Genomic DNA, 14,226 nt, shown 5'->3' with positions numbered 1-14,226 from the left:
TTTATAAAGACAAAGATTCTGCTGAAGGAAGTACTGGAAGCTGGCCTGTTAGTGCACACCCAAATACCTCTCTTCCTCTCCCATCCTTGACTAGGTCCCATCACCTACCTGCTCCTCTTCCTGGGGGTCGTCCTTGCAGAGTCTCTGGCCTGTGCCGACAAGACTTTGGTGTCTCTGTCCTAGGCACTGAAAAAGCAAAATTTAAGAAACTATACATACTTTTTTGGCCTTTTGTATTTTTAGGGCTGCACCCACAGCATATGGAGGTTCCCAGGCTAGGGATCCAATCAAAGCTACAGCTGCCAACCTACGCCACAGCCACAGTAACGTGGGATCTGAACCAAATCTGCGACCTACACCACAGCTTAGCAATACCACATCCTTAACCCACTGAGCAAGGCCAGGGATCGAACCCCCAACCTCATGGTTCCTAGTCGGATTCATTTCTGCTGTGCCACAATGGGAACTCCAAAAAAAACTGTAATATTTTTTTAAATGACCAAAACAGGCCACTTAGAATGAAATTTTAACACGACGAAATAACTGTTGATTTTGTTAAACTTCTGTTTACTTTTTATGTCACCATTTCTGGTTCATTTCAAGTATAGATTTAAAAAAAAAAAAAAAAAAGACAGCATTAACCCATGGGAAGAATGAGGAAAAGGGCCAATATCTTAGATGTTACAGACATTGACAACCATTTATTTAGATAAACCGAAACAATAACTAAGCGGATGTGAAAACTCTACTACATTTACACAGAGTATTTTTGGAAAGCTAAGCCACAGGTAGTGATAATAAAAAAGTTATTGGAAAAATATATGATCTGTACCTGGCACCCTTCTAAGAACTTTACATGTATCATCTCACTTCAGTCTAACGATAACCTTATGACGTGGGCACTATAATTGTCTGTAATTTACAGGTGAGAAATTGAAGCACAAAGAGAAATTAAATAACGTGCTCAAGGTCACACAGCTAGTGATAGTGACCTATCCCAAACTACCAGCTTAAATAGGAATAAATTAAAAAGTGCACCCATGAGGGTACAAGACACCATACTAACTGCTTCAGGGGAATATACAAAGACTTTTTATTTAAGAAACGTAAAATCTAGACCTATAGCATAAAAGGTTAAACACCAATACAAGAGTTAAATAAAAAAAATCCAGGAATTCCCCTCCTTTTTTTTTTGGCCACATGTGTGGCACACGGAAGTTCCTGAGCCAGGGATCAAACCCATGCCACAGCAGTTACAATGCTGGATCCTTAACCAGGGAACTCCCAGAATTCTTTTTAAAAGCATACAGGTGTAGGATTTCCTGACATGGCACAGCAGGTTAAGAATCTGGTGTTGCCACAGCTGTGGCATAAGTCACAGCTATAGCTCAGATTGGATCCCTGGCCTGGGGACTTCCATATGCCACAAGTGTGGCCAAAAAAATGAAAAAAAACAAAAAACAAAAAGCATACAGATGTAATAAAGAAGAGTTTGACTTCCTTAATCTTTCAGCCTTAACAAGTTTATATTTTTCAGTAGTATATTATATTCATGGACACATGTAATATTTAATTGCATTATTGCTAAAATTTTCCACTGCAGTTAGCTGTTTTTGCAGGAAATAAGGCTTATGTAACAGCCAAAAAAATATGCACATGAGATTGAGGCACTAACAAGAAACTAACAACAATATGCTAGATTAACCAAGGGCATTTTGGATCATTATACTGGACACACTCTTAGCCCTACCCTAGCCAAATTCTCTGTTCCTGCCACTATTCATCACCAGAAGACACCTCCTAAGGGCAGGGATGTTAGGCACATCCTAGCAGCCAATTTCAAAGGGCCCTCTCACCTTACACATTTGCTTTCAGAGAGTCTTTGCCTGCATGTAATTGATGGGTATGACCAGGTATCTCGGAGGTAATTCAGTACCTGGGAAGCATGTTATTTTCAACTAAATTAATGAAACTGATTGATGGCTTTGTAACCACTGAAGAAAATATTATTGAAAAAATTTGTTTGGTATAGCATGGGGAACTGTAGTCAATATTCTGTAATAAACCATAATGGATGAGTTCTTGCTGTGGTAGTGCGTATCTGTGGAGGTGCTGGTTTGATACCCCGCCCAGTGCAGTGAATGAAGGATCCAGCCTTGCTGCAGCTGTGGTGTTAGGTCGAAGCTCTGGCTCAGATTCAATCCCCAGCCCAGGAGGCATGGGAGAAGAAGTTGGAAGAACTCTACTTTGGAATGTCCAAGAGGGGAACCACGCATTGGAAAGGAGATAGAGAGGCACCCTGAAGTCCTTTCTACATAGATGCTACCTACCATGTGTGTGGCCACACCCAGGGTCCCTGTAGGGGCGGCTGGAGAAGACCTTGTTTGAGCCATTTGGGATTATACACCCTGGGATAAAACTGACCTCACCTGAAGATCTCCTAGTTAGCAGGCAGGCCAAAAACAGGGCTTTCCCAGCAGGAAAGAGGGGGTAGTAAGGAGTTAATTGCATCATCACTGGTACACAAATGGAGAACTGGGTGAGAGGAAGGTGGAAAATGAAGCAGAGAACCAGGCCCAGGCTGAGAGATGGCCAAAGACTTACAGGACAGTGACAGAAGCCACAGGTGTTTTTGTTCCAGAGGCTCAGAAGCAACCCCAAGACCATCAACTCCTTATTTCTCCATTTGGCAGTCACCCTTCTCTACCTCCACCCTCGCTCACTTCAGGTCTGGTGGCAGCAAAAGGGACCAAATTCATCTCCATCTTTTTCAGTTTGGGCCATGGAGGCACAGCGATATTGTACGGAAGGAATCTCACAAAAAGATTCTATCACTGCTATATCCCTAATGCTCATTCAGTCCAAAGCTGAATGCTGTGATCAGATTAGAGGAACTCTTTTAACTCCGAATGGAGAGAGAAAACCATGGTCAGTGAATTGTGCCATGACTGGATAAAATCACAGACCAAGTCACAGCATTTGGACTTAATTGACCATTGACGTTATAGAAGTTTGTTCACCTCCCCCTCTTGTCCACTCCGCAGCCAATTCACCTTAGCTGTTTTGAAAACAAAACATAATTCCACTCTGGCTTTGAAATAAAATTGCAGGATTAACAATTGGTAGGTGTGTTTCAAAGCGGTTTGAGCGAAGTGCCACGGGGTAAGTAAGCGACCACCGAGGTTGCTAAAATATTTCCTGTCCTGACCACGTTTGCGTTTCTGGAGAATATTTAACAGGGAGGGTTTTAATGCTTCTAAAGATGTTGAAACTAAAGAACAAATATTGATCCAGAGGGCACCACAACTCCCCTGAAAGAGAGTAAAAGACAGTCTTTATAAAATGAAAAACTACTTGGCCGAAATAGTCCCAACCCCCTGCACAACCAGCTCTCAGAGGGCCGAGGGGCCAATTTGGCACGGCCGGGACCCGGGCAGCACTAACGCACAGGGCAGCAGCGCAGGTTCCCTTCGCTCTGGGAGGCCACGGTCTTCCCGCCAGACCGACCTGAGCCTCCAGCCAGAGCAACTGGGCCTCAAGGCCACCCCAGGCCGCAGCTGGCGGCCGCTGGCACCGGTGCCGGGTAACTAGGCCAGGGCTGGTTCCCGCCGCTCGCCGCCGCCGGAGAGTTGGGCTCAGGCGAGGCCACCCCGCGCGGCAGCTCCACAAGCCCCGGGCGGCGCTGGAGGTGAGGCTCTCGCCCAAAGGGACCCTCCCAGCGCCCAGGCGGCGGTGAGTCAGGGCGCGTTATGCAAGTGCTGGCCCGCGGGCCCCGGCGCCTCCCCCTCGGTCTTTCACCCCGCGCCGTTACGAAAGCGCGACCCCCTCCCCCCGGAGCTATAAAGAGGCCGGGCGGCCCCCGCGGCGCGCTCGCTTCCCTTGCTCCACGCGCGCCTGGACCCGCGGCCACGCTTGCGCGCAGCTCCCGACGGTGAGCAGTGGCCTGGCGGGATGCGGGGCCGGGATGAGCGGGATCGGGGTACCGGGCCGGGCAGGGTAGGGGACCTGCAGCCCGCAGGATGGGGAGTTGGTGCGGGCGGAAATGGGTCTGGGGACTGGCAGTGGCGGGCCAGGTGGTCCGGCCGCCAGGCGCTCACCGCGAGCGGTTTCCCCAGGGCGGACTCCGGAGAAAGATGGAATGGGTTTGGGCGCTCGTGCTACTGGCGGCGCTGGGCAGCGCCCAGGCGGAGCGCGACTGCCGAGTGAGCAGCTTCCGAGTGAAAGAGAACTTCGACAAGGCTCGTGTAGGTATCGGCGTCCCGGATCCCCAGCATTCCCCTTTCCCGGCTGCAAGCCGGGCGCTCCGGGACATCAAAACCTGGTCTCCTCTCTTCCCCAGTTCTCCGGCACCTGGTACGCCATGGCCAAGAAGGACCCCGAGGGGCTCTTTCTGCAGGACAACATCGTCGCCGAATTCTCCGTGGACGAGAATGGCCACATGAGCGCCACGGCGAAGGGTCGAGTCCGTCTTTTAAAGTCAGTGGCATCTGGGGGGAGGGGAGAGGGACTGTGCTCTTTGTGCTGCAGGGTCCCCCGGGCTGAGCGCCCAACTCTGACTGGGGAGAGAAAGGAGAACCGCGGGTGGGATGGAGGGAAGACACCCTTTGCTTGGCCTGGCTCAGGATCCACTGGCTTTTGCAGTAACTGGGACGTGTGCGCAGACATGGTGGGCACCTTTACAGACACCGAGGACCCTGCCAAGTTCAAGATGAAGTACTGGGGCGTAGCATCCTTCCTCCAGAAAGGAAGTGAGTAGTCAGCTCATTGGGACTGTCTTGGGGGATGGGAGGCACACCTCGCCAAATCGCTGGGTTTCTTCTCCAGCGACACCCTTCTGAAGGATGCTCTGTAAGTGGCTAGAACCCTCAGCATGGCTTGAGGCTGGCGGGGTCGGGGGGGGGGGTGGTGAAGTTGAGAATAGATCAGCCCCTTCATCACCCTACCCCCACCCCCCAGCTCAAAAACCTGGCCCAAGCGCAAAAGGACCTTTGGGCTTGTCACGTGACCTCCTCCTGCCATTTACCCGCGCAGCAGCTCTGTCAGGGCGTGCAGCCTTTTCCATGCTTAGACCTCCCATCTCAAGTCCTAACTCACATTACTGTTCAACCCGATTTTGTATTTCCTCCATTTGTTTGGTCTGAATCCCTGAAACAGCTTGACTACTAGGGGCTCCAGCAGAGGCTCATAGCCTGCTCGTCCAAGGACACTGAGCATTTGTGCACAGGCTTGGCTCACTCCCAGGTGCCCTACCTGCCAATACTGAGATTCTATGTCTGGATGACAGGGACCTCTTCTCTTTCTCCCAAGCCCCCCAAATTGTATGGGGGGCAGGGTGTTGAGGATTCTCAAAAGAGCACCCTAAAATCTGACCTGATGTAGATGTTTGAGAACGTACACGTGTACGTGCTCTATTTCTCCCCCATTTCTACTAAGTTTCAAACCTGGAGTCTTCTTGGTACCTAGAGAATAATGCAGCTGGGGGCGGGGGGCAGGGAGGGAGGGGCATATCATGGAATCTTAGAGAATGGAGAGTTAAGCCTGTGAAGGGGGCTCAATATACAGATGAATAAACTGAGGCCACAAGAAGATAGTGCTCAAGACTTTCATAGCCTGTTGGGAGGTGATACATGAAAATCCTTAATAAGCACTCAACAGACATTAGCCATGACCATCATTGTTTGGGGCCCTCCCAAAAAGACCAGACAAAGACTCTCCTTTGTCCATCTTCCAGATAAAGTCTATCGCTCAGCTAAAGGCATCCTTGTCTGGCTGATATAACAACACAGGCCTGACTGTCTACTGTAGTTTCTCCAAGACAAGGTCCCTAGACTGTCTACATTCAGACCAGCTGGGGTTCTTGTTAAAAATGAGATTTGCCGGCTCCAACCCAGACTTATTGAAACAGGAACTTTTGGGGTGAGGCCTCAGTCTGCATTTTGAGTGTGCTCCTTCTCACAGTAAAGCTTGAGAACCACTGTTTTAGGTCATTCAATCCAGAGTTGCTTGGCTTACTCCACTCACTTTGCCTTTGCCTGAATTCTGGGGGCAATGAGTTAAAAATAGCACCCTGCCCACCATCTGGCTCAGCTGGACTGTTAGACCTGAGAACCACAGGGAGCCTCTCACCTGGTTCTGTTGGTTTAAAGGATTGGAGGACACAGGTATAGGGAGCTGAAGGGACACATCCCAGGCCCACTGCAGAGAGGAACATATCTTCAGGATGTCCGGGTCCCTAGAGGCAGCTCCCTCTACCAAGGGTTTTCTTTGGTTTTTGGACTGGCACTCAAAACCTCTAAACCCACCTAGGTGTGTACAGTGCAGACACAGCTATAGTGTAAGCCCATGCCCTGGGAGGGTAGAGGAGAATGGGAGCCATATGGCCACTGCCTTGATCACGCTCTCTCCCTAGCTCCTCTGCGTGCAGGTAGCCACTGTCTAAACAGGTTTGGGGTGTCTGGCTCTCCAGGGAGACCCACCCCACATGCTGGGAGGACCAAGCTTGTTCTTCCCAGCAGCCCCGAGAGGGTTCATCTCTTGTCTTAGGAGGGAGACGCTGGTAAAGATTGCTAATGATTTAAATTCTTCTTCTTTGAACTATTTAGCCAATAAGAACCTGGAGAGAAACCAAACCAACGCAGATTTTCTTTTAAAGTCAAGAAGGGTAGTCAGTTTTCCTAAAACCAGCAGTGAAGGTTACTTCCTATGGCAGCATTCACATTCTCGCAACAATTCTGGGGAAAAAAAATTAAACCCAATTCTGGGCTTGTGGCTGCTCTGATCATGAATTGGGGCTCACATTTCAAAGGAGTGTCTGAGGGGTGGGCTGTGACTGACACAGTGAGCCTCATAAGCAGGGAAGAAATGACTTCATTCAAAGAGGAAGAAGGCTTTGCCCAGATGCTTGGGAGCCTGTGAGGGGAGCCGGTGTTCAGGAGGACTTACCAGCAGGCAGCCCCAAGCATCCGTTCCTGACTATCTGCTGACCAACAGTGTGGCCACTGCTGTCAAACATCTAGGCGCCCCCTGCACCTGTGCCCCTAACCCCAGCCTCTGACATCCTCCCCTTGGGAAACCCTAGGAGGTTCAGGGGTAGCTGGCTCAGTTTTCCTTCTGGCAGGCCTGCCGTGAGCTGAAGAGGGGGCTCACCCCCCACCCCTGTGCAGCTCTCCTGCGGGGCATGGGTTTGAGTGCCTCCTAGGTGGGCATTCTTGTGGGTCTCAGAGCCAAGGGGCACACCCAGAGGTGACCTAAGAGAGCATTAGCGATCTTCCTTACACCCTTAAAGCTCAGGGATCTGGGTTCCTCTGCATTCCTCCCGCTCTGTACATGACCCAGAGCAGAGATCATCCCTTGCTTCATGACCTAGATGTGAAAAGGAGACACAGAGGCTTTGGTTTCTTGTCCTCTGCCCACCCCACCCCCCACCCCCGCCGTTTACTTATTGCCTGGAGACGGTGTGGTATAGAGGCCAGGCGTGGGGACTCCAGAATCAGAGGGCATCTCAGTTCTCTGCTGCTCTTGGTGATCCTGGGTGAATTATTAATTTCTCTGGGCCTCCGTTTCCTCATCTGTAAAGTGGGGATGACATAGCCTGCTTTCAAGTCCGTGTGAGGAATAATTGAGAAAACATTCTTTCTAGCTCTGTGGAGGATGTCTACACCGTGACTGACACAGAGTTAAGGGCTCAGAAAGTCCTGGTCATGGTTCTATGTCAACAAGAATGTTAAGTAGAAACTTGACACGTTTTACCAAATGCAGGTATTTGGATAAACCCGAGCGCTGTTGTTTCTCCCGGGCAAACCTCTCACATACATTCTTATTACTGTTGTTTCCCATCCTGCCTTTGTTGACGTTATTACCACCTTTGTTTACACTTACTCTTCATCCTCCTGGCTTACATCCCAGTCTTAGGAAGAAATATAAGCTAAAGTCTTCACGGGTGCAGCTCTGCTTCTGTCAGGGGAGCTCTGAAGGGGACAAGCTCTAAGAGAACATCTGACGTGGGAGGCTGGGTGGGGACCTCTCACCCCCAAGGCAGAACCTACCCTCTTGTGCCAGCCTGGAGAAGTGAGTCGGGTTACGAAGCTGGAATTAGGATGGAGCCAGGAAAGCCGTGACCCAGATCATCCAGTAGCCTGAGAGGCAGGAGGGCAGGGTGCGAGGATGGGAAGGAGTGATACAGGTCCATGCAGAAGAGGCTCATCCTGAGGGCGGGGATAACGTAGTTCGGTGGCCACCAGTTTCAGCCCCAAGGACACAAGTGTGTATTGTCAGAAGACGGAGAAGACAGCAGTAGAAAGGTCTATTCTGTGGTTCTCATGGGCCCACATTCTCAGTTGTTCCTTGGAAAGATACCATCTCACTTATTGTCAGGGAGAGAAAGAATCATTGATGTGAATGAGGTCGTACGCCCACACCCCACCGCACCCCAACCTCAGGACTTTTTTCTGTGAAAGACAAAATCCTTTCCCATTTTCTCAATGTCATCAGAGCTATCAGAATTCCCTGTGGTCTCCTGCTTCCTAACTCCTGAAACCAGTTGTGGGAAGTGGCTGTTTTCTGGGGCCTGGCGGTGAGTCTCCTTGACATCCGAGAGGCTGAGGGAGACGCAGTCGCCTTTGGCTTTCTGGCTTGCAGACGATGACCACTGGATCATCGACACGGACTATGACACCTACGCTGTGCAGTACTCCTGCCGCCTCCAGAACCTTGATGGCACCTGCGCCGACAGCTACTCCTTCGTGTTTGCCCGAGACCCCCACGGCTTCTCCCCAGAAGTGCAGAAAATCGTGAGGCAGAGGCAGGAGGAGCTGTGCCTGGCCAGACAGTACCGGCTGATCGCTCACAATGGTGAGTGGTGGGCGGGAGCAGGGCACTCGCTGTCCTCCCTGAGGGGGTCCCTGGGTCTGCATTCTGAGATGCATTCCACCTGCACGCAAGAGAAAACAGGGAGTCTTTGGAGCCCCCTCCTAGCTGAAGTCTTTGTCCATCTGGACTAGGTCTTTCAGAGGCCTTATCATAGGGCCGATGCAAGAGGAATGGGCAAAAGCCTTTTTCCAAAACCCTGGCACTTTCAAGCAAGTAAAACTGCAGGGGACACCCTCTGTTACCCAGGCCGAGTCTGTGGTCACATGATTTTGCTCCTAACTGCACTGCCCCCAAACCCAGTTTGACTGAATTAATATTGTTTGGGGATTAAGTGGCCCCAGTAAACAGCTGAGCATCAAATGTGGCCATTTGTACAAAAACTTAAAGGCAGACATCACCATAACAAGTTCAAAAGAGTGATTTCAACAAATGCACCTTTTCTACTATGGAACTGCATAACCATTATATTGACTAGCTGGTTTTCCTCATTTACGTTCTTTGAGATCTCCCAGAACAACTATTGGATCTTTTTATAGATATCACCCTTGTCTGATCTTGATTTAAACACCAAAAACATTCTGGAGGAAAGTGCACATTTTATTTTGAACTGACACTCACTCCCATGGGAAACAAAGTTTCAAAATCCAAATGGGGCAATGCTAAATTGTAGGGAAAAAAAGAGAACAGACCTAAACTTCTCTGAAGGTCTCCTAACCAGCTGACCCACACTACACTGAACAGATATGAACCCAGACCAAACACATAAATAAATATGATTTAGATGCTTCACGGGGTGGGGGTGGGGGGCAGCCTGAATGTAGGACCAGGTAAAGGATTTCACCCCAGGCAGGCAGGCTCCACATCCAGCCCTTTACCTGCATTATCTCAATCCTGGAGACACCTTATGGGTATTCTCATTATCCACATTCTATAGATGGGAAAACAGAGGCTAAGAAAGATTATGAAGGTTGCTCAAGATCTTCAAGAGATAGTTGAGTTGTTTGCAAACCAAGGTTGTTTTGTGACTGAAGGCCCTTGTGGCACCGCCCGCTGACATATGACACAGGACATGGTGAACAGTCCATAAAACTGCTAACAGAGTAGCTGAGGTCAGACTGACCTAGCCCCTGCTTCCTGAAACAGGATGTACCCTCATCCCTTTGAAATGCAGTGAGGCAAATTTAAGACAAATAAAAAGAACACTCTATCATGCAACAGGTCTAATGCTCTTGGTCCCACTGCATTGCCCCCAGAGAAATTCAGAAGTTCAGAAAGGCTTGAGGACATTTATGAATGATCGCCACATCTAGCTATAACCTTACGAGAAGTTTGATCAAAGCTGAGCCCTAAGGCCATCCTGATATTCACTATCGACATTTAATACTCGGTTCCTCTTTTTGTTGTTAATAGCTTTGTTTTCTGTATTTCAGGTTACTGTGATGGCAAATCGGAAAGAAACATTTTGTAGCAACATGGAGGGTGTCACGTTTCATTAGGAAACTTCCATTAACCCCTTCAGCCCTCAACTAAACTCCTAGGAGTTTAGTTTGTCCCTCTCTCCTTCCCCCACCCCTCCCCTCCTTTCCAGAAACAAAACCTTCAGTACATATAAAAATATATGTGGGGATGAGTGAATCTGTTTGCACTCAAATGTATGTCTTCCCTGGAGTTTTCTAAGGAATCATTTGAGGCTTAGGATTCCAGACTTTGATTTATTAAAATATGTATAGTTACCCGTTTCCTATGATTTGAGTTTTCATTTGTGTTCGCATCTGTGTCAGAGAGAAAAGTCCTTATCACAACATTGTAAATCAACTATACGTCAATAAAACTTTTAAAAAATGAGTTTAAAACATAAAAAAGTGTTTGACAGTGAGAGACAAACATCATATGCTATCACTTATCTGTGGAATCTTAAAAAGGGATATGAATGAAGTTATTTGCAGAACAGAAACAGACTCACAGACTTTGAAAAACTTATGGTTACCAAAAGGGACAGGTTCCGGCAGGAGGGAGAGACAGGGTTTGGGATGGAAATTCTCTAAAATTAGGTTGTGATGATGGTTGTACACCTATAAATATAATAAAATTCACTGAATTTTAAAAATATTATAATTTATTTAAAAAGTGAGAAGTCCTGGAGTTCCCGTCATGGCGCAGCAGAAACAAACCCCACTAGGAACCATGAGGTTGCGGGTTTGATCCCTGACCTCGCTCACGGGGTTAAGGATCTGGTGTTGCCATGAGCTGTGGTGTAGGTCACAGACGCAGCTCGGATCTCATGTTGCTGTGGCTGTGGTGTAGGCCGGCAACTGTAGCTCTGATCGGACCTCTAGCCTGGGAACTTCCCTATGCCATGGGTGCAGCCCCAAAAAGACCAAAAAAATAAAATAAAAAATAAAAAGTGAGAAGTCTTGCAGGTGGCCGAGTAGGTGCACTTTCATATCCCAGAAGGGGTTCTTCTCTCCCCACACTTTTTGACCTTTAGTCTGTTCTACTGCCTAATCGCCATTATTAATGACTGTGGCTTCTTTCAACTTCCTAAAAAAGGGATTTCCCTGATTAACCCAGGAAGGCTTTAACCACTGAGGCCAAAAGAGGAGGTGAGCGTGAGCCAGCCCAGACCCTAGTCAGCCTCAGGCCTGTGCCGTGGCCGGGACGGCGGGCTCACCTCAGCTGGTCTGAGGGGCCAAGGAGCATGGGTCTCGCAGCCCTTAATGTCTCCAGCACCTGTTTCACTTCTTATCTCAGGTGTGGGCAAGATGCTATGGGGGAGGAGGCTTCTCTGGGGGAGTTTGGAGATGGGATCCTGGAAGCCAGGTGTGTGGGAAGATCATGGCACCCCCTACCTGGAGGGTGCAGGAAAGGGCGACAGGGGGCAGAACACTAGTATTCCACAGCATTAGCAGCACTTGTGAACACTAACACATAACTGCACGCGAAGCCACGCACTGCAGTTTCCCGTAAGCTCCTAGCAGCCTCAGTTTCTCATCTTGAAAAGGCATTAAGGATTTGGTATACCAGAACTTGGTTTTAGGTCAAAATCCAGCTCAGATATAATTCACTGCGTGATTTGGGGTGGGTCGTATGGTTTCTCTGAGCCCGACTCTCTTGTGAAATACGGGAACATTGTTTGCCTGCTGGGCTGCAGCAAGGGTTCAGTCAGAGCACTCAGGAGCTGGGTAAACACTGGCCATGCCAGGCTGATATTTACGAGATGTGCTGGGAGGCGGGGAAGGGCACCTCTCTGTGTGCAGAGCACTTTGCCTGGGTGCTGGCATATCAAGGGGCCATGGAGGCTCCTGGGTGCCCCAAGTCAATGTGCTTCGTTCTCCCACCAAAGAGGGAGGAGGCAGGGGACCATGGACAGGAAAGCTCTGCCTGTCATTCACACAGAACAAGAACCCTCAGAGCTGGGCTCTTCAGCTGCAGGTGTCACCCCAGAGACCCATAAGATAGCCACACATCGCTTCAAAAAGCAGGTCTGGTTTACCAGATTTATTAACAAGATGAACAAAAGGTCTCTGTCCTCTTATTCTCAAGCTTGTGATAAATCTGACTTCAGAAACAAGTGGCTCAAGAAACTCCATGAGCAATGGCAACTACTGGCTCTGATTTACTTGGCATCAAAGCCTGGTTGAGCACCCACTATGTGCCAGGCCCTGAGCTACTATGCATTCCAGCCTTGGCCCACCTCCCAGTGCTGGCGTGTCTCTGGATTCCCTCTGGCTCTGTTTTTTTCTCTATCTCTTCCCAAGAATATTTCATAAAACTGTAGATCTGCAAACACTGTCTGATGACTCCCAATATTGATTCCTCAGGCCCGACATCCCTGCATCCAACCACCTACACTCTGTTTAGATCTCACTGGGGTTTCAAATTTTTATACCCCAAATAAAACCCATGGCTCTTCCATTCCCATTCTCCTAGTCTTTCCCCATTTTTGTTGCCTGCCCTACCATCCAACCACTGTCAGGAGTCACCCCTGAATCCTCTCTTCTTCTCATATTTTGCAACCTGTCCATTAAGAAATCATGTTTTCTCTGCCTTCCCAAAGTATGTTCCAAGATCATTTCTCACAATCCCCCACTGATGCCACCACCTCCATTTCCCATCTTCCTTCTCTACTTTAGCATCTGCCATCTTTATTCCTGCTCGGCAAAGTCTATTCCCTGACCAGTAGACAGAGTAATATTTAAAAACATATACCAGGTCATATTAACATCCAATTGCAAATCTCCAGTGACTGCCTACTGAAGGCAGAATAAACTCCCTGTGATGACCCCTCAAACCCCTGTGTAATCCAGCCCTGTAGCCTCTCTGTTCTCAACCGATGGGCTCCAGCAAAGCATCCTTCTGTCAAAGATAGTGACTGGCATAGAGGAGGCTCAGTCAATAGTTTGCTTTGTTTATACCAGCCTTCTTTCTGTCCCACAAGTAGACAAGCCTCTTTGCACCAGCACCAGCTCCACCTGCAAAGCCCCATTCCCCTGTGTTCATATGGGTGGCTCTTTCTTGTGGTTTACTTTTTGGCCCAAATATCACCCCTCAGAAAGCTCTTCCCAGACCCCTCAACATCCCATCTATGGAGTTCCCATCGTGGCTCAGTGGAAACAAATCTGACTAGCATCCATGAGGACGCAGGTTCGATCCCTGGCCTCGCTCAGCGGGTTAAGGATCCGGTGATGCCATGAGCTGTGGAGTAGGTTGCAGACACGGCTCAGATCCCGAGTTGCTGTGGCTGTGGTGTAGGCTGGCAGCTGTAGCTCCAATTAGACCCCTGGCATGGGAACCTCCACATGCCATGGGTGTGGCCCTAAAAAGACAAAAAAAAAAATCTAAACTGCCATCACTGTCCTATTTTCTTCATGATGCTAATTCACTCTATAATACTAAATGATCTATTGACTTAGGTTTGGTGTTACTCCACCCTCATCTAGAAGGTGAGTAAGCTCCATGAGGGCAGGGCCATGGCTGTCTGATTCACTGCCGTATTCCCAGCCCGAAGAACATCAGCCAGAGCATGCACTTAAGAGGCATCTGACAGGTTGGTCAATGAAGGGAACTACTTGTGCTCTAACTCTGAAACGTTTGGAATCATCCTACTTCCTCTCTGCCTCCTAAAGGGGTCCATGGCATTTCTTCATAAATAAAAAAATAAAAGTCACCTTTAATTCCTTGTAAATTAAATTCCTTGTTCCTTTGAAATTCCTCAAGTACTCTTGACATTAATGAATGATCCAGCAGCCTTGCAAGTCCAGGGTGGGGAACTAGAGTGGCTGTGACTCTTCAGAGAAGAAATATGGGACTTGGATCTGTTCCAAGACTCAATTCAGAAAACAGCAAGGCATGGCTTTA

The 14,226-nt window shown here is 48.7% G+C and overlaps 1 protein-coding gene across 2 annotated transcripts; it reads left to right on the top strand.

Moving 5' to 3' along the window:
• Positions 1–3,351: 3,351 nt before the first annotated feature.
• On the top strand, positions 3,352–10,607 carry RBP4 (retinol binding protein 4). 2 transcript variants are annotated; one of them, XM_047762102.1, is made up of 6 exons: positions 3,352–3,931; positions 4,116–4,244; positions 4,340–4,476; positions 4,642–4,748; positions 8,638–8,850; positions 10,299–10,607. In XM_047762102.1, the coding sequence occupies exons 2-6, from the start codon at positions 4,134–4,136 to the stop codon at positions 10,334–10,336; spliced, it is 606 nt and encodes a 201-aa protein (XP_047618058.1). In that variant the 5' UTR covers positions 3,352–3,931; positions 4,116–4,133; the 3' UTR covers positions 10,337–10,607. The 2 variants fall into 2 exon arrangements, with proteins under 2 accessions (XP_047618058.1, XP_047618059.1); XM_047762103.1 differs by having other exon boundaries at positions 3,596–3,732.
• Positions 10,608–14,226: the final 3,619 nt, after the last annotated feature.

The sequence above is a fragment of the Phacochoerus africanus genome, chromosome 15, assembly GCF_016906955.1.
Source record: "Phacochoerus africanus isolate WHEZ1 chromosome 15, ROS_Pafr_v1, whole genome shotgun sequence".
Classification (NCBI taxonomy): Eukaryota; Metazoa; Chordata; class Mammalia; order Artiodactyla; family Suidae; genus Phacochoerus; species Phacochoerus africanus.
The sequence above is the reverse complement of the archived record's forward strand: the minus strand, read 5'-3'. Positions and strand labels throughout refer to the sequence as shown.

Excerpts from the sequence above, each read along its gene's own strand:
- RBP4 (XM_047762102.1), top strand. The coding sequence starts at position 4,134 with ATGGAATGGGTTTGGGCGCTCGTGCTACTGGCGGCGCTGGGCAGCGCC. Across the intron at positions 4,749-8,637 it reads ATCCTTCCTCCAGAAAGGAA|ACGATGACCACTGGATCATC; the intron begins GTGAGTAGTCAG and ends TCTGGCTTGCAG. Across the intron at positions 8,851-10,298 it reads CCGGCTGATCGCTCACAATG|GTTACTGTGATGGCAAATCG; the intron begins GTGAGTGGTGGG and ends TCTGTATTTCAG.